A 20,291-nucleotide genomic window follows, 5' to 3' on the forward strand; every position below is an offset into this window, starting at 1 on the left:
TTATGAAAAACACCCATATCACCATAAAAGTATGAGTAGTGCATAATTTTGAATATTATTTAACTAGGATGTCAAGTCTGAAAGCCAAAAAAATCTGAAATCTTGAATGTCTGAAGTCAGGAAGAGTCAGAAAAGGATGGGGTGGTGGGGAACAGAGACAGAAGCAACAGAGCAGCTGGAAGATTCTCCAGGGATCAGAGCACTAACAGAGAGCATGGAGACCTGCCTAGGTCAGATTGTGATGTATGCAGACTCTGAGTTAGTAGTTTAAATCCTTGAAGAAGGTGGACAGGATGATGAGGAAACAGAGTATCACCCAGTGCCCTCCCCAGCAGAACCATGGGATTAGAGTGTTGACAGTGGAAAGATCAGTTATAGATGCCAGACAGTGGGAATCTTGTGAAGACAAAATGGATGGCAGGGAGGGGAAGAAATTCACCCTCAGGATGAGGAAGGCGCTCTGCCGATTTCTGGATTCCTGAAACTGGAATGATGAAGAGGGAATTAGAGAGGAGGAGATAGCCCGTCCCCCCTGAGAGTGAGGATCTTCAGGTGAGGTGTGAAAACTGTATAGAGCAAGCAATGAAGTCAGTAGAGAGCTGAGGTTAGAAGTGGCTGCTTGGTGCATATGCCGAATACTCCTAAAGAGGAGAGCGGGAGAGTAACCACTTTCGAATCATTGCCCATCCTAACTTTCTTAGGAGTTGTGGCGGTGTTGTTTCTGTTGTCGCTTTGTTTTGAGACAAGGTCTCGCTATGCAGACCAGTCTGGCCTCGAGTTCACAGAGATCCTCCTGCCTCTGCTTCTCAAGTGCTGGGATTAAAGGCGTGCACCACTATGCCTGGCTTAATGGGGTTTTAAGTATAATTTTATCAATAACAATGCCCTCCCTAAAGGTCATTTGTCCTTGTCTAATTCCCTCTAGTGATTAAGGAATAAATACTATTATTTCAAAATAAAGAATCAAAAGGCAAAGAGATCAAGGAAGGTGTGAATAAAGAGCACTGCTGTCTGTCTCTCTTGGTGCTATAAGAAAAGTAGTGTTTATCTAAGTGGAATAACTATGGGGTCATTTCTATCAGTCCAAGATGGTTTACAAAGGGTATGCTAGTACTTTGGGGGCAGTCTGTCCACAGTTGAACAAAACAGCTAAAATGTTCATCTACACAGCCTCATTCAAATTGTGTCCATCCAGAAACCCATGGCTTATAAAGATCTGCTTCCCATAAGTCATGTTTATCATAAAGGAAGTGACAGCTGGGCGTATACACAAAAGCATATAGTTTTGGCCAGGCCATGGTTTTCAGACAGCAGAGGGCAGCATTCTCTAGTTGTTGGTGGTTAGGACCTTTGCTTGCAAAGCATGCACTTAACATCTTTCTAGAGTAGATTTTTCTGCCACCCCTGATATAGGTGTTAAAGATAAGCAACGTTAGAGACTTGGGAAATGGTAAGGACAGTTTGGATCAGTAATAAATAATTACAATAGGGAAAATAATCCAATGCGAATTCAACTGTGATTTGCACAGAGGTGACTGAACATTGGAAAATGAGAATGAGGGGCTAGCGAGAGGTAGGTATGCTAGACATGGGTTTAACAGACTCAGGGAGATAGAAACATTGCAAAAGGCCTGTGAGAGACTCACCCAAGTTTGCTACCAGCACCTACTAAAGTCAGGCTCCTGTGCTTCTGGGGAGCCCTGGCTTAGGTGTTGACTGGGACCATCTAAACTCTTTTTGCCACTTTGAGGCTTTGAGTTTTTACAGGAAGGCACTTTAGGGGAGGCTAGATCATACTAAGGGTGTGGCCATGACTTGTCAGAAACAATGTTGGTGTTTTAAGTCTTTCTAGGAGAACACTGATATCAGCAGAGAAAGACTAAGACAGGCCAAGCTAGAGTTTAGGCAAGGAGGGAATTTCATCATTGGGTAGTGTGTTGATAACAGAGTTACCATCTTCTTCTGTGAATAGGAAAGCGCTGATGTTTCTTAACGACTTATTGACTTCAATTATGCTATGGTTATTCATTACAATCCCAACATAATTTAGGGGACAAATAGAGAGATGCCCCCCCCCCACACCTTTCTCTTCATCTCTCTCCCTCCCTCCTCTTTCTCTTCCACCCCTGCTTTTTTTTTTAATTGTCACCCATGTTCCCCCCGACACCTGGCACTTTCTTTTTAATCAGAACACCATGCTGTCCTTTGGGAAGCCATGCACTGATAGTGGTGTGTGTGTGTCTGTGTGTGTGTGTGTGTGTGTGTGTGTGTGTGTGTGTGTGTGTGTGATGGCCACTTTCCTCATTCCTCAGCCTCTCTGTGGGCAAAATTAGCTTTTCCTGCCCACTAGAGCTCTAATACTACAGGTACAGCTACAAAGGCTAATTGAAGGCTTGGCTTAAAATTTGACTCAGGTCAATGATCATTTCTGGCACATGTGGGATGATGGGAAAATATTCTTGCTATACTGTTGGCTGTAAATATATTGAATTTATAGCTGCAGGGATCCCTCAGCTGGAGCAGGGGCAATGGAAGGAAGGAAAGAAGGGAGGAAGAAAGAAAGGAAGGAAGGAAGGAAGGAACAAGGGAACAAAGGAAAGAAGGAAGGAGTGACTGAGTACAGAGGCATTTCTCCAGCCTTTGGATCCAAACCACATCACATTGGTTTTGTTGTGACCAAATTAGGCAATATCACAAAGACTATCACAGTAAGCTTCCATATGCCCAGTAAATAATCTGAGAAATAAAAGATTACCGACGAGATTAAATCTGTACACTCTTTAGTTACATAGTTCCCTCTGAAGAAGCTACTTTCAGATTTGACTCTGTTCATTGAAACGAGAGTTTAAATGGAGTTTATGTGTATCCTAAGACAGCCTATGGACCCAGGGTAAAAAAAACAAAACCAAAAACAATAAGTAAGTAAAAGCTCAGAGCATCAGCCACAGTCCAGTTGAAAACAACAGAGCCCATTCAAGCTGATTTTGCATGCCCCAGTGAATCTGGCCTTGACTTGCTTACACTTGTTCTGTTCCTGGTGTTGTGCTGTGTGGGTCAGCTGAAGGCCCCTCTACCCCAAAGATAGGCTCTTCTTTTACTGACTCCTAAGCTGAAGATAAAAAGCAAACATGGACCAGGTTGGTGCTCAGACAATTGCCTGAGGATCTGTGTTTGTTCTGGAGCTTTCTAAAAGTTCCCACTAGCACTGGAACCTCCTGGAGGGCACTATGAGCTCTCAACCAGCTATTCCAGCCAGTGCCTGGTGCCTCAGTGAAGCTTCCCAGGGTGAGACTATTGGCATCTCCACAGTAGCAAAGCCTGCACTTGCTCTCCAGTTTTCCAGGATGACTTAGAGAAGCATGCTCAATTATAAAGCTAGATTTTATAGAAAAAAAGAAGATAATTAAAGACCATAGAACTTGCTTATTCTAGAAAGAGGGTTGGTAAATGTCATGAGATAGGACAAAATTAAGGCTTCCGAAGTAATGGTGAGCATTAATTTCTTTACATGAAGTGTTGATATGCTGAGATATATATATATATATATATATAATATGAATTACATATTCATATTGTTACTCAGACTTTCTCTTTATATATGTGTATAAATATCTGTATTTGTGCAAATATGTCACATATCATTTTTCATGTATTTATGTTTAGTACCAAGAAAAAGTAATTTCTTTTAACTAAAGGTTTATTCTCCTAGAATAATCCTTGCTGTTTTCCATTGCTTCAAACTGTCCCTTATTGAATCCCTTCCATGTAAAGTAGTGAAAACTCTAGAAAGGGAGAGCAGTGGACAGCAGTAAAGATAGTCCCTGCTCTCTGGATAAACATTAGCACTAAGCTCACAAGGGGCTAAAAGTGTAAACACAAAATGTCAGCTTACTGGGACGTGCACTGTGCTGCTAGGTAATCAAAACAGGCTGTCAGGAAAGTGTCAGATACAAAGGGGTGACAGGAAGTGACAACATGTGTGTGATGGCAAGGAAAAGTTGCATCAGTGCGTTCCAGGGGAGTAACTGAGTTAGGAGAAAGTTTGTATGCCTGCACGACATGTGACATACATGCAAACATGCATATGAGACAGACAGAGAGGGACAGACAGACAGACAGACAACAGAAATCAAGAGGGGGAGTACTTCGTAGTAAGTGGTCCAGGAAATCCTCCTGAGGAGGAGTTCTAAGGAGAAAGGCAGAATGGCAGGAGAGATGTACAAGAGGACCTGCTGGGACATTATGGAAAAGAACAAAGCTGGTGCTGGTCCTTTGGGAGGAAAGAACTGGAGATGTTGGGGAAGCAGAGGGCAGCAGATGCATCTCCAGTCTCCTGACTGGGGAGAGAGGTCGGGGAAATGAAGTGGCAGGAGACAGAGGCTGATCATGGGGTGGGGTGGGGGCTTCTAATCCCTGACAATGGCAGAGGGTGAATTCCAAGACTAGAAGAAGCTACCAAGAACGTCTTAACCAGGGGCCAATGTTGTCTGGCTAATACTTGAGAAATGCCATTCATTTAGCTTTAGGGATAAAATATAGAAAGAAAAACCACAAAAGGCTGCTTTGGTTGTTCAGATAGAGGATGGAGTGGTGTGGAGAGCAGGTCCTTGCACGTATGACAGTCTTGATTATCCTAGCAGGCAACCTCTCCCAAAGCAACCAACTGTGCTCAGCTAGAACCAAATCTAAGGTAATTTTCACAGATCCCCAAGTAGCAACAAGGATCACAAAGGGCCCATTTTGAGCATGTTATACCTCATCTGTGAACTAGAGAGATTTTTTTTTATTTCGGTGTTTCATGATCTTGTGACTCAGTTTCTTAATTGTGTATTTCTTTGATTGCTTCCTATACCTTCTCTGACTTCATAAAAATCATGCAGGTGCTCTCCTCCAGTCTACCTAATCTTCCAATGCCCCACAGTTGGGTCTACTGCCTTTAGCTTGGCTTAAATATTCTTAATCAGATAAAGATCAGACTGCATGAGGAAAACCGTCTTGCCCAGGCAAGAGCCCTTCATTCAATACCCTGAAATCATATACATGCAACTAGCATTAAATGGACTGAGTTTGAGGGGGAGGATGGGGTAAGGGATGCATGAGAGGAGTTGGAGGGAAGAAAGAGGAGGGAGGATGGTATAATTATATTTTAATTTTTAAAATAAAAATATTGAAAAAGAAAAGTGCAAAAAAAAAAAAAAGGTTCAACTGCATATCTTAGAATGAAGCAGATTTAATGGGGCATCATCATAGGAATTTAGACACGGGCAAGAAGGCCTAGTCCTCAAAGAAAACAGGCTCTGCATTTAAATATCATAGTTGAAGTTTGAGTTCCACAAGCTATCTGAACTTTGGTAGGTAGCTTCACCCACCTGTACCTCCTTTTATCATCTCCAGTCCAGTAAGTGGCACCCACCTTCATGCTTGCTGGAAGATTAAAAACCTCATGTAAACGATTTATAGGAGTGTCCAGTAATTGTTCAAGCGCTCAGCATATGTATTATTAGTATATTGTCTTAGCCAGCCTACAATTTCTAGAGCTTCTCTCTGATGAACTCAGGCTGCTGAAGTTTGTTTTCCTTTGCGACACTTTCAAGTTCCTTTTTTTGGTCTGGTGAAGAAAAGTGAAGTCAAGAGTGAAGTGGTTTCCTCAAGATGATACACTGGGGCAGGATCTACTCAAAGAAAGCCTGAGAAGGACTCAGGCCTGCTGAGGACCTTGAAGGACTTGACGGAACACTTTCAGCCGCTAAGGCTTGAGAGCACCCTGGAGGACTTTGCTGTAGCTTCACAGAGAGAACCTAAACATTTGTATTGTTAAAAGTGCCTTGGAAGATTTCAGTAAAGACCTGGAGTTAAATACCATTGTAATTCAGAGTTGTGTTTTTTATCTACAATGCCAACTGAGTTACATGGTCATCTGTCATTGAATGATAGTTCCAAGATGGCTAATGGTAGAAAAAGGAAAAGATTCCGAGGACAGTACTCAGACACACTTAAAATTCTAAGAAATTGATGAAAGGTATGTGTCACAGTCAGGGAAGTTTCTATGAAGAAGGAATCCCCTGACTTCAGTCTAAGCTCTCGCTGACAGAGCAGAAGAGAGATGAGAGTCTAAATGGAAGAAAAGCAGGTTTAGTGGGAATACCTCTGGCTTACCTAGGACCATGGCCCTTGCCTGGCCCTCACTAGTGCCCTTGTCTAGGCACTGGTTTACCAACATTCATCTGAGAAGAAATTGGCGTCCAGAGCATGTTTCCCACAGAGGGAACAAAGCGTGTCCTGATTACCAGGATCCCCACCCTGACCATCCCTGTCCCTGAGAATCTGTTAGTATTTGTTTCAATTCCACCATCTTCTACTCTCCTGAGAATTTTACAGGGCATCATTGTTTTTTTCTGGGGGTGGGGGATAGAGAGAGCATATTGGAAGCAATTAAAGCTCTCTGCCCCGCTAGATTTTTTTCACAGAATCAGTGTACAGGTGAGATAATGGGTGAGATAATGGGACTCAGGGCATGGACTCACAGTCCTGTTCTCCTTGGAGAAGCTGGCAAGTCAACCCCAGACCCCTACTAAGTTTGAAATGGCAGGAGAGATTGACAGTGTCCATGTAAGCCAAGTTTCCATGAATCCAGATGATCCCAACTCCAGCCTGGACGCTCTGCCCAACCTCAAAATATGGCCAGTTACTTAAAAATTATGACTTTATATTATTCTGAACATTTTCCCCCCAAAATTGGCAGAATCGAACAGCGACTACTTTGGAGTCTGTTGTTATTACCAGTTGAAAGAAATCTCATCAGATGAACACAACGATCTGCTGAAACTGTGTGTAGTTACACAATTTGAGAAAGTCACACCCAGTCTGAGGTGAGGGATGGATATCTGCTTTAGAGATGCTGAAGTTCCCAGCACCTTGTTTCATTCATGGAGGAGTGAAATGGTTCCGTTTCTTTTCATGAGCAATGGTTACCAATTTTTAAAATGCTCATCTGTTTTTATGACAAAGAGTAAAAGGGGGAAGAGCGGGGGAGAAGAGGGAGTGTCGCTCAACCGAAGTTGAAGCAAAGCCTCAAGTCCTGCTATCTGATCTGATAGCAGTTAGGAAAGAGTTACGTGAACCAGAAGGAAGTACATTTTAAACATAAAACCCAGTTTCAAGCAGCATCTCACTGTGATGACGGTCTTATTAATATAGTTCGTTTGACCTCAGTGGTATGTGAAAGAAATCCAGGGATCTTGGCATCCTTTGTTTTCTTATGGTTGAACAAAGCAAGATTCAGAGTAGTGTTGGTTTTTTTTTTTGTTTGTTTTTTTGTTTTTGTTTTCCTACAATGCTAATATTTTTAGGTTACATTATTACATGCCTTTGTGGTTTTAGGTCATACATGAATTTTGAGGAATAGAAACTGTGAGGAAATCTACCTGTACCAACGAGAGCACTCATAATCTCAGAAAGTAAAAAGCTTGGCTTTGACCCGAGGCTCAAATCATCAGACTCCCATCTTCCTCACCCACACAGCCCCACCAACCCAGTAAGATCCGGATAACTTAGAATCCACCTAGTTTAGAAGTCCACTGACAACTTTTCAAAGTATTCCTCTGCTCTGCCTTCTAGAGTAGTTTGCCCAAAAAATACAATAACCAAATTAAATAAAAATATATCTAAATTGTTCTAAATTTCATGCCTATTAAATTTTTTCCCTATTTATTTCATATATGTATATATATGCATATATATGAAACAATTATCTTATATATAAGATCCACATTCTTCAGTGTTCAGTTAACCACCATGAAGATGATGGGAAGCTCTTTCATGAGCTTCCACATCTATAGACCCTTCAGTACTTCCGACTCCTACCATCATGTATTTGCGGATAGTTGTATGTGTTTGGACTTCATATAAATGGAGTCACATAGTGTGCACCCTTTTTGCATGTGGCTTCTTTAATTCTACAGTATGGTAACCATCCACAATGCCATGAATGTTAGTGGTTTGCCTATTTTGTGGCTGTATATCACTCATTTGTATGAATTTATAATGATTTAGCCTCCCATTTTTCCTGCTGGTGGACTTACAGGCTATCACTATAGATTTGAGGCATTATTTATGTTTTAAAAGGAAATGACACTGATCACTATAGAGCATATATCTAAGAGTAGAATTTTTGTCTTTTACTTCACTCTGCTTTTGTCTTCCTTTTTGACTGTGGGACATGATCTAGCCTTTGCAAGTCACCAAAAGAACTGTAACAGTGTGCTCCATTAGGCCTGAGAAGTGTTTAGAGTGAGTGGCAGATTTCATGGCTCTCAGTTCATTACCAGAGAAACACCTCCCAAGACTCATTCTCTTTTGAACCTAATTTGTCCTCCATAATATCCTGTGGCTGGGTATTTATATGCAGATTAGATTTCTACAGCTTTTCCCAGAAATTAAAATAATTTAACAAATTAAAATTTCCTTATAAAAGTTAAGGAAGATTAGGTTAGATTTTTTTTTTAAGTTATGGAAGAATGGAAAGGATAGATGCCTATCATAAATAAATGCAGTTGGCCCTCTGTGTCTGCATAACCTGCATGTGAACAATCATAGGCTTCTACTTACTTCCTCAGCTGGAGCCTCTGGAGTAGATCACAGTACATGGCCGCACCTCATCTAGAGATGGTGTTAAATCAGTAATAACCATTTATTTTGGTATGCAGATGGTACATAGTAATGGAAATGATGCCAAAATCTATAAAAGAGTGTAAGGTGATTTTTAAGAAACCTTCACTTCTCAGTCTATAAAATATCATTCTTCCAGTTCCCTTGTCTGTGAAGGTATTGTGGTATTGCTCTTATCTTCAAATAAAAACGGCCACTCCAGACCTAATGAAGCAGAATCCCCATGGTCCTAGGATGTCACACTAGAAAGCTTCATCAGTGATTCTATTTCAGTTTTAGAGATATATTCCTACACTAAAAATTATCTGAGATCTCTTCCACTGAAATCTATCCTGACCAATGGAAGAATCATCTAAGTCGGTGTTACCAAATGCTACCAGGCTGGGTCCTTAGCATAGCAATGGTTTTGTTTTGACCCTACTCATCCTTCCCTTTCTCATTCACCATCACTTACTACATTTCCACACTCTAAATTTTTCATGACTTTCCCCATACACATAGTAAAATTTTACTGATTAGAAGACTTGTTCTATTAACAATCTGCTTACTTTGTTGGTTAATCCCATAAGCCTATACATTCTAAGTTATTTGCTGTCTAAATATACTACTTTAACCAACCAATATAATGCTTTATTTCAAGATGTAGATTCCTGTACTATCTGTAGCAAATAACATGAAGCTTTTGAGTCGTTTATAGAACATTCAGGAAAATTTCATGAGTGTAATAAACTTTCAGATAGAATTTACATACACAATTATTTCCCCTTGTCTATTGTCATTAATGCAACACAGTTCAAGCATTAAAAAACCTTATTGTTAAAGCAAATAGATATTTGACACAATGAAAATTGCTACCATCAATCTAGACACAACTGTTGTGGTTAAAAGAAAAAAGTCTGGGAAGAAAAGCAAGATGTATTGTGCTACACTAAAGACTGGGAAGAAAACACACAGTTTAAAACATAATGACTGAGCCATAAAATCAATAATTACACAATTCAGTTTCGAGCATACACAGTGTTCCTTCCATAATCCTAAAGATTAATTTTATTACTTAAAAATATTCCTGTTTGAGGTAAGAACCAGGTGACAGCCCTCTGATTAATTTGTCCTTAATAAATTTAAAGTAATAGGAGTTAATTTTCCTTAGTTTCCCTTTTAGAGGAGACATCATAAATTTATACAACTGGGTTGTGTGTGTGTGTGTGTGTGTGTGTGTGTGTGTGTGTGTGTGTGTGTGACATCACAGGGCAGCTAGCACCTTACTGCATTGTTCAAGTACACCAGGAGGGAGTGGAGCACATGCCGCTCACGGTTTCACAGCCTTGTCTGGGATTTTGGCTGGATCACTCTTGTTTGTCTCAGATCTCCATTTCCTGCCCACCCTGAGCTTCACGCCTGTTTTCCTGCTTCCAGTTGTTTCCCAGAACTGTCAGTCTCTTAGCCTTGCTTCCTAGGTCTGAAATGATCTGTGGGTCCAGTGGCTTCTTCTTCTGCTGGTCTCCAGGAGCTGTCTGGAGTGTATTTGCTGCCTCATCCCTGTAGCTCAGAGAAATGACATTGTTCAACACACACTGATGACGGTGTAGCTCTAGACATGGTATGTGCTGTGCTTCTGCTTGTCTATTTTTTTTTTTTTTTCTCGGAGCTGAGGACTGAACCCAGGGCCTTGCGCTTGCTAGGCAAGCACTCTACCACTGAGCTATATCTCCAACCTGCTTCTGCTTGTCTATAAACTAAGGTTAGTTGTGCTTCTCCTCTACGGGTTTCCTGGGCATTATATTAAAGTCTTAGGATACCTAGTGCTAAGAATGAACTGAATACTGTTAGTAAACAAAGTAAAGCAATTTTTTCTTCTTTCTGACTTTAGTTTATTTGCTACCTGTCAGACTGCTGCCAATCTGTAATGCCCTGATGTGCCTGTGAGTCTCCTAACAAAAGAAACTTTACAGATTTACCTGATGGACAACCTACCTATTGTATCCCAGAGTAGTGTGCCTCAGGACATTCTTTTGGGAAACTCCTATTTAATGAATGTAATACTACTACTACTACTACTACTAATAATAATAATAATAATAATAAAACACATTCTGACCAAAATCAGGGAACTAATTCAGCAAGTATGAATGCTACTTGGGAGCATCACTATAGCTTCATATTTAAAGGAGGATTGTTCTACCATTTACAAAGCAAACAAACAAAAATACTTAAACTGTGTTTTAGTGTGAGTTTTTAAAGCCTCTTTAAAAAAAAAAGTACATGATTGATTCTAAACTGAGCATTGTAAATATTGTTCAAAAAAGAAATATCACCTAGGCTTGATGTATTGACTTAATATACACTTTAAAAAGTTCTATCTATAAAGAGGGAGGACCATTTATAATTCTGCGGTATCTGATAACAACTTCCTCAAGAACCAGGAAACTTTGCAAGTATTAAATAACCTGAAAGGAGGAGACGAAGAAGGAAGTAACTGACCAGAAAGAAAAGAGGAACAGTTCTCAGCCCAAGCAGTGTGATGAAGGGTGAGAGAACCCGACACTCCCAGGCTTGAAGTGAGTCGGGACACCATTTAAAGTATTTGGGTAATGAAAAGAGGTAAGAAATAGATTCACCTTTAATCAATTAATGATGTTTTGCTACATCAAAAAACAGGGTTTTTTTTAAGAATAATTTTGCCCTAGTCATAGTGGGGAAAGCAGTTTGCAAGTCGGGGTGAGCTCGGTGTGTCTAGGACCCTGCAAAACTAAGCAGCTCTTCCGTGTGCCCACCCTGCTTCCCGGCAGAAATATACTATCTGCTTTGCAAGGTATGCGTTATAAAGAACTTGTGATTTAAAGACAAGTGAATGATTATCAGTCAATTTTTGGAAGCTGCTGCTTTCCTAAGTGAAAAGAGCTTCCAGGCTGGGCAAAATGCAACTCATTTAGGCATTAAGATAGGATCATTTATTATTTAACATGTGTTTCTCATTATTAGTCTTTTTTTTTTTTGTATCTCATAGATTTTTCTCCTATGAAGTTAGCTTGATGATAGGGAAAGAATGTGTTTCTTTGTCTGTTCTATTTCTCACTGAATGCTCTCTGCATAATTTTTACATTAAGGATGTACTGGGTTATCTGCTCTGCATAGAACTAATATAAACGGTAAAAATGAATTATTTCAGAATCTAAGAGGGACACTCGTGCTTCTCTTCAACTGCCTAGGGGACAGCAACTAACCATGCAGGAAACCTACTTCTCTTCTCTTTTGTACTTTCCTAAAAACTAATTCATTCTACTCAATATTTAAAATTTATTTTGGAAATGCGTCTCAAACATTGTGGTGAGTATGAATGCAATTATTGTGCTACAAAAGATTAAGATGTGTTCTCATCTGCCCATAAAGGAAATGATGCTCTATTTGTAGAAGTCATTTGACAAATGTTTATGGTTAGCCCTTGCATCTTGTCTGCCCTTGTAAGAGTGGGAGGACTCCATTGACTATGGCTTTATTTTTTATTAATTTTTAAGTGAATATACACAATAAGAGTTTTATTATGACATTTTCATGCCTGTATCATCATATCTTGCTCATGTTTGCTCATTCCTACTGAATACCACCATTCTGTATGCTACCTGTCTCTAGCTGTAAGGTGTGTTGTTTTTGTTTTTGTTTTGACGCAGGATCTCATTCTGTGTCCCAGGCTAGCCTCAGCCTCCCTGTACTAGGACTACACAGGCACGAGCCACCATAAACAGCTCAGAATGTAACTATTACATGATGACTAGATAATGCTCTGCTCATCCCCAATGTACCGCTCTCCATAGCCCCAAGGAAATGGAGAGATATCTGAATTGGGGATGTTTGTCACTAAATTGGTATCAAACAAGCTGCATGCCATATTCCTTCTGTTGATATAAAAATGCAAAATTGAAAATTTGTGCATTGATATGATCAGACCTTAAGTAAATTTATTAAAAGTCATCATTAGAAATGTGCTCTCACTGAGGGCAGGGTATTACTTTGTAGGATTTCTTTTCCCTGTTCACTGTTGCTATAGTGGTTGTGAATGGATCACTCTATCCATTAGCAGACGTTTAGTATATTAGCTTCCCCATGTGTTGCTGACTATGGGGGTCCAGCCCCTCGATAGCCCTCTCCCAGGATCCAGGGATAATCTATGATCAGCTGATAATCTAATCTTTGATGATATTAAACGAATCTATGTACAAGAAACTCTTTAGTCCATACGCTTTATATTTCTGAGTCAGTTCTCTCTCTTTCTACATGGCTTCCATTCTGTTCTCCCATTTAGCTCCTCTCTGTCCCTTCTCTTCCTGTCTTCTCATTGTCCCAGGTCTAACTTAGCTCCTTTGCTCTCCATCTCACCTACGTCCGTCCTCCAACCCTTCGTCTATTACATTCCTTCCTCTTCTACCTTCCTAACCCGACTCGGTTTATCTACAATCTGCAAAAACTCTGCCTTGCTGCTTCCTTGTCAGGTGGGGCAACTCTGCTCTGAGCTAGGAATTCTGCCTCAATACTTCAGGGCACCTGGTATGCAAAAAAAAAAAAAAAAAAAAAAACCAAACCATTTTGTTCTGAGTCAATTGCTCTGGAATGCCAGTTGGCCTGTGAGAGGAAGGAGGGTCTGGGCTTCATTTGCACCGGAAACAAAGCTATGCACCTTGTCTCCAAGGCGATGACTCCAGAAGGGTATTTACCTTAATTCAGGAGACTGTTTGCTGTTTTGGCCTAGGATGCTAGGTAAAAAACATTGTTAAAAGTTCTTGGGGAAGTTATGAGTGCACATGGAATTCATAACAGAAAACAGCTGATATACTAAAAGCTGAATAACACCAAATACTCCTTGAGATTTGGCTTAATCCTCTGGAAGGCCCTTAGCTTCTTCCAAGTATTAGCTTTGTCATAATCAGCTGAATTCTACTTCATATTTATGCGGTGGCCCGTAACACCCATGCTTATTACTAGTCCTAGTGACAGGGAGATGAATAAAACTTACTAGTTGCTAGGGAGTTATCATTTAGGATCCTTCACTTTATCATCTATAAGATGAGGATAACAATAATACCCACACATAAGAGCTGTAGGATTAAATAACATAATCCACATAAAAATACTTGGAAGCCAATTTAAAGTATGCTCCTAATTAAATATGATCGATGATGACATTCAATAGACATTGGTAAAAATGCTACAAACACTGTTGAAAATGTTGGCTGTCAACTATTCCTATGTCTAACATGAACTATATAACAAGAATGCTTTGTTGAAAAAAATCGCAGGAGAAAATTCTGCCTGGTGGAATACTTGGTGTTTTTATCCTTGATGCTTTCAAGTTTCAACAGAGCACTTCAAACATCACCTTAATTAAGTGAAAATTATTTGCTACAAGATGTAAGAAAATTTGTCATTAATAGTTTTACAAAAATACTTTGTTTCACTTAAAAGATTTCTTAAAACTTAAAAATAATCTATACACCCTTTAAAATTCATATCTTGTGTCTTAAAGTATCAGTATAAATAATTAGCTGATGAAATTTGGAGTCACTTAAAAATGCCCTCTTTCATTCAGATAAATACTGACGGAATTCGTCTTCTGTGTAGGCATCTAAAGATGGAAGGAGCTGATCCCTGCTCACCTTTAGACCAGGTAGGAAGACATAATCCCCTTTCATTTATGGTACCTGCACTTTGTTAGAGAATGGGCTGATTAATGTGGGATTCTAGAAGGAGGAGTGACCAGGGAGACGACACAGCCTCTGTCCTCTCTAAAGAAGAATAACAAGGCTTCCTAGAGAGGCAAGAAGCAATGAACTGACCACATATGGATGGTTTCTTCATGTCGCTCCTAATGCTGGAAGTACCTTATATTGACTTGAATCATCAACCATATCATCACAAACAATACAGCCAGCCCTGGGGGGAGGGGACGGGGAATTCTTCACTCTCTTCTCAAAATAGCTCATATTACACTCAATATTAAAAGCCAAGATTGACAATATGGTGATGTTTCCCATGTTTGGTAGATACAGTAAATATATAATCCCACCAGGTACTAAGTATACAGTTAATATATTTTTAATTTTTAATTTATAGCCCGTGTCTGGACAGCAGATTCCTCAACCTCCAATTTCTTGAGGTTTCTACTGTGCTATTGTTCTCTGCTTCATTTTGTGATTCACTGAAAGAAAAAGAAGTGGAGAGGAATAAAATTCCCCCGGATGCAGCTCTGGTGTACAGGAACGGTGATGTAACAGCCATCTTCAGAGACTGTTCAAGCTCACCTCCAGCTGCATCAGGACTTTGCCACGTGATGACCTTTCAGATCTGCAAAAGAAATGCCTCAGAAAGCCTCCAAACTCGGCTTTGAACCACAACAGGCTACCGAAAATTGCGTCTGCTCGTGCCTGTGAGTTCATCAGCCCTATGCAGAGCCGCTGAACAACACTGTGCTGAAATGCTGAAAAGCTTTGTGAGCTCCTCGATGGGCGTGGCTGCCGGCCTTTCTCTCCTCCTACTCTTGCTGGTCTGTGGAATTGGGTGTGTCTGGCACTGGAAGCGCCAGGACAACGCACCCTTTACCTTACCGAAGTTTATGCAAAGAAGCAGCAGACATAATGACTGCACAAAAAACCTTGGCTTGAGTGACCACAAGATTTGCTCAAGCTCTAAAACCTCCGTGGAAAGCAAAGGCCACAAGTCTACTTCCAAGAGAAATAGGATGCATGGCGAGTACGAAAATGTGCAAGTAGGTCCTCCCCGCACCGAAGAGCCACCTGAGAAGGCGCTGTATGAAAACACGCAGCCATCTAATCTTGAGGAGCATGTCTACGGTAATCAAACAGATGCCCTCTATTATAATTTCCAGAAGCCTAGCCCTCCTCCCCCTGCTCCTCAAGATGAAGACATATACATCCTTCCAGATTCTTACTAGCTTTCCAAGGAGCTGAGACTCATTGCTGCAGGAAAAAAATGATCACCAGGCCTCTGAGTGGACTGATGATCAAATTATTCTGATGAAATCGGGTCTCTTTCCTATCTCCGCCCTTATAACTCCTCACTAAGAGAACCACTGTGCACAAATTCTAGAAACCCTCTCTGCCTTGGATTAAATCTGTACTGTATTATATTAATTCTTCCTTTTAAATATTTGCTGGTATAGCTTTCCTTCATTCCTTTATTATCTTTGAGGCTCAGTATTATTGCCAGTCTCCTAGCAATTCATCTGTCTTCTTCTTTTGTTTTGCTGTGATTAAGCGCTAACCCAAGGCCTTTCACACACCAGGTAAGTGCTCAACCCCTGAGTCACGTGTCTGCCCTGGTCTTCTGAATTATATCCATTCAATAGCTTATGACACAGCAGATTGATCTTCAGACAACATCTTAGATCGCCAGACCATTCCTTTGCCAAAAAAAATAATTTTATGTTTTGTTTGCAAAGGACATAAAGCTCGAAAACCTGAGTCCAGAATTTATGACTTTTCCAGTTACAATTTCCTTTCCCAGCGATTATTTCTCCTAACCCCTGACTTGGTTGCTTGTATCAAAATCGTCTCAAAGCTGCCAAGCCCTTCTCTTTGCTGTATGGTGTTTCCTGTCCACCTTCTCAAGCCTGCCTCGGATTATAACTTCTCCAACATCCTCGGAATCATTTGAAACCTATGTTTCCTTTTTTAATTTCCAATATTCTGTAGATATTACTGACTGTTTAATTCTTTGAGCATTTAAAGATATGAATATTTGCTATGCATGTTATTATTAATATAGTATGAGAACACCTTCAGTTGCAGTTGAATAGGAAGGAACTGGCTCGTTAACATGCTTTTAATCCCAAAGAAATCCTATGAGGAACTAAAAGTTTGATTTATTGACAAAATTATGTCCTGCATTTTGTTAAGTAGTTTTGAGAAAAATTAATAAATTCACTAATTCCAAATCTATCTAATGAATATTTATTGAATGTTTTTAACTTATTAGAGTATTTGTAATTGTACTAGGCAGTTGGGGGATGAAGAGAGGAATTGTTATAAGCAAGCCAAGAAAGGAAGAAAGAAGGAAAGAAAAGGAAGAAAGGGAGAAAGAAAGAGAGGAAGAGAGAGAGAGAGAGAGATCGATCGATCTTGAGTATATACTTTCTACACAAAAAGAAAAGACAATAAACAAATAACATGTTCATTATGAAACTATGGATATCTCACCTTTAAGCATAGGCTTTTATAGGATGCTCTGCACTACTTGGCTGGGTATCCAGAAGACTGCTACTTTTGCTGGGTGAATCTTTACTGAGCTTTGCTGACAAGAAGTTTTCTGAGGAACTGGAATCAAAAGGAATTTGTTCCTCCTCGTCCTCTCTGCAAGCATATGTTTGACTCCAGCATTGCCAGCTGTGTGTAGTTCCTAGTTTCTCCTAGCCTTATCCCTCTCTTTCATGGATGTCCACACCAGCCAGACAGCATCCTTTGTTAGAAACAGAGGGTTAGCTCTCAGATCCTCCCTGGGTACCATCAAGAGACAAGAGCTATTCTGAGTTCTAGGTACCAGCTCTGCAGGCCTCTGAAACTCAGACCTTAGTTCCAAGGCTACAGACATCTGAAGTTACTATCTCTGTAATGCCTCAATGTCCCATCTAGTTCTCCACCCCCACCGTGTGTGTGTGTGTGTGTGTGTGTGTGTGTGTGTGTGTGTGTGTGTGTTTTGGCAGCACCTGTTCAATTATTTATCTTATATTTTCTTTATTAAACTGAAAAACCTTCTTTCCCCAACTAGACTCCAAATTGTACAGAAGTAAGGATGATAGTGAGTGCTTTGAAGAGGGAATAAAAGAAAGGAAGAGAAAAATAAAGGACAATCTACTTTTTAGAGAAGTGAGGTGAAATAGAAAAGAGAATTTAAGTTTAGTGAATGGTCAATGGAGGCCTCTTAGAACACACTTAAGCTGAGAGCTAAGGGTGGAAAGGGGACATGCAAATATGGTGTGTAGAGGGGTAAGGATGGGCTAATATGTCAGAAAGACATGAAGGAGTTCATGGTGATCTTAGAACATAAAGGAAAGGATGTGGCTGGAGCTTTATGGGGGAGAGAGGGTTCAAGAACCACCTGATGGGGGTAGGGAATATATAACAGACTATGGGACTTATGGGCATATGGCTCTGACCGGCTTATAGGTGTAGCTTCAACCTGTTGTGGGTACAACTAGAATAGTAAAGGGTTTTAACAGAGATATAACATAAAACATTTGTAGTTTTAGAAGAGCTTCCGAGCTGAGAAATGACTGGGAAGAGACAAATGAAGGAGAGGGGTAGGTTTTATACTTAACTTAGACACACAGAGACATTGGTAATGCTGTCTTGTTCTTGAAGAAAGGGCTCAGGACTTCCTGGTGAACTCAGTGAGTGTGTTTGGTATGGGAGAGGTGAGATTGGAGGCTGTGATAAAAAGAATCTGAACGAGCCACCTAATTTCGGACTAGGGGCAATGGTGATGTACTCTACTGAGGAGAGCAGACCTCAGGACAGAGCAGGCTAAGAAGCTATAGCCACCAGGAATAGGGTGCTTTGCCTATTATTACATCAAGAACCAAAGAACAAGACTGCACTGGCTGAGACACTTAACAGTTTCATTTATTTCCTGTATTCAAGAGACTACAGTTTGGCAGTCAATGGTTAGCATGTCAGCACCATGAAGCCACCAGCTCCGTGATGGTGCCCAGAAACAGCCAGGTCCTTCCGGTAATGAGTCTTCTCTCTACCATCTGCAGTGTGGCCGTGTTCCATTTCATAGTCAGCTCCCGCCATGAGGAAGGAATAAGAGGAAGAGGGGTATGGAGAGATGCTGGTTTATAGCTCTTCATCCAGAATTCGTGACACAGACACTTCCAGTTATAAGGGTAAATGGTAAAGTTTGAACTTCAATAGCCTCATAGAGACAGAAGAAGTGGAAAGGGGAGTCATGGAGATTTTATCAACCTGCAGTACTTGCCTCAGAGACAAGAATCAGTTTGGTACATGCATATTTGGGCAAGTTCAAAAATACTCCTTGAAACGTACAAAGAAATATTCAATTTGTGTGTGCATGTTTGGATTTTGGAGGAGAGGTCACAGCTGGGGGGTTATGTTTGGGAACTGTATGAATGGACTTGGTAGGAACAGACATGGGGGTGAGCATCCTGCAACTATACAGAACACAAAATTGATAATCCAAAGAAGAGGCTAGAGAAAAATCAGAAGGACACACGTACACACAAATTACAGCATTTTTTTTGAGCCTAATTAGTGAAGAAAGTACAACAGAAGAGATTAAGAAAGAGTGTCCGGGGAAGAACCAATTCATGCCCATGATCTGTAGGAACGGCAGCGGAGACTGTGAAGTTGGTTAATTAACAGCAAACTGCTTGAGTTTACCTTCATTGTGGGGGTTAAGGCAGATGGGACTTTCTTGTCCTGACTAAAAAAGGCTGTCATCTCTCTCTTGATTTCTCTGATCTCCAGATGAATATTTCAGATTCAGTTTAGTGGCGTGGAACTTTAGCTGAGGTGATCCTGTTTGATTTGGGCTGTTGCCGCTTCCTGCAGGACTCTGGTTCCCATCTGTTGCCTGGAGGAAATCTTAACCACCAACAGATAAGAGAATGGTTTGTAGATGGTATTTTTTTTTTCTCTTTGAAAAGAATAGGTGGCATCATGGTTTGACTCCAAAATGGTCCCTATGGGTGGCACTGTTAGGGGAAGTTGTCGGGCCTGAGAGGCAGAAGTGGGTCACTATGGGTGGACCTTTGAGGGTTACAGGTTGGCCATGCTACCAGTCCCTTCCTCCAACTTTCTGGTCACCCAAAACGTGACCAACTGGCTGCCTTCTGCTGCAGCAGAGACACACCAGGCTGGATTGCAATCCTCTAAAACCAGGCCTCTAAGGAAAAATTTCTTGCCTTAAATTGCTTCTGTTAGGAATTCTTGTCAGAGCCACAGAAAAATAACTAACCCAGCAAACTTTGTAACAGAAGTGTTTCATAAATGATCCTTTACCTGTTTTGCTTAATTTTAACTTCCTTTTAAAATTTAAAATTAAATTATTTAATTTTTTAAAATTCCTTTAAAAATTTAAATAATTTAAAATTAATTGGAAGTTGAAAGCCTCTCCCTTTTTACCTAGCAGATGTTTGGGTGGAGGCCCTAGAAGGCAGGGAATTGTGATCCAGCTTTCTTCTTTCCGTCTGTCCCTCTCTCCTGTCTGCTCCCCAACTCAAACCCTCTCCATTCCCTGACTGGAGCTTCCTCTTCTCTGCTTGTCCTGCTTCTTCCCTGCTCTTTCCTTCCTTGGTCTTTCCTCTTCCAACATTTGTCATCTAGGTTCACTTTTTTATTATTTCTTTTATTGTTATTTACTTATTAAATTCTTTCTTCTTTTTTGGGGATTATAATATAATTGCTTCATTTGCCCCTCTCCCTCCCTCTTTCCAACCCCTTCCATATACTCCTCTTCCTTTCTCTCTCAAATTCACAGCCTCTTTCTGCATTAATTAATAATAGTGTTATAAACACACATGTTTAACCTGCTCAGCCTGCGTGTTACTCATTCATATGTATGTTTTCATGAATGACCATTTGGTATTTGACAAG

General features: G+C 40.4%; 1 protein-coding gene across 1 annotated transcript; it reads left to right on the forward strand.

Moving 5' to 3' along the window:
- The first annotated feature begins 14,783 nt into the window (after nucleotides 1-14,783).
- Gapt (GRB2 binding adaptor protein, transmembrane) lies at nucleotides 14,784-16,522 on the forward strand. Its single transcript, XM_059276650.1, has one exon. The coding sequence runs from the start codon at nucleotides 15,134-15,136 to the stop codon at nucleotides 15,608-15,610; it is 477 nt and encodes a 158-aa protein (XP_059132633.1). The 5' UTR covers nucleotides 14,784-15,133; the 3' UTR covers nucleotides 15,611-16,522.
- The last annotated feature ends 3,769 nt before the right edge of the window (nucleotides 16,523-20,291 follow it).

The sequence above is a fragment of the Peromyscus eremicus genome, chromosome 11 (genome assembly GCF_949786415.1).
Source record: "Peromyscus eremicus chromosome 11, PerEre_H2_v1, whole genome shotgun sequence".
NCBI classification, from domain to species: domain Eukaryota; kingdom Metazoa; phylum Chordata; class Mammalia; order Rodentia; family Cricetidae; genus Peromyscus; species Peromyscus eremicus.

What these genes read in the sequence shown, in the direction of transcription:
- Gapt (XM_059276650.1), top strand. Translation starts at nt 15,134, where the DNA reads ATGCTGAAAAGCTTTGTGAGCTCCTCGATGGGCGTGGCTGCCGGCCTT.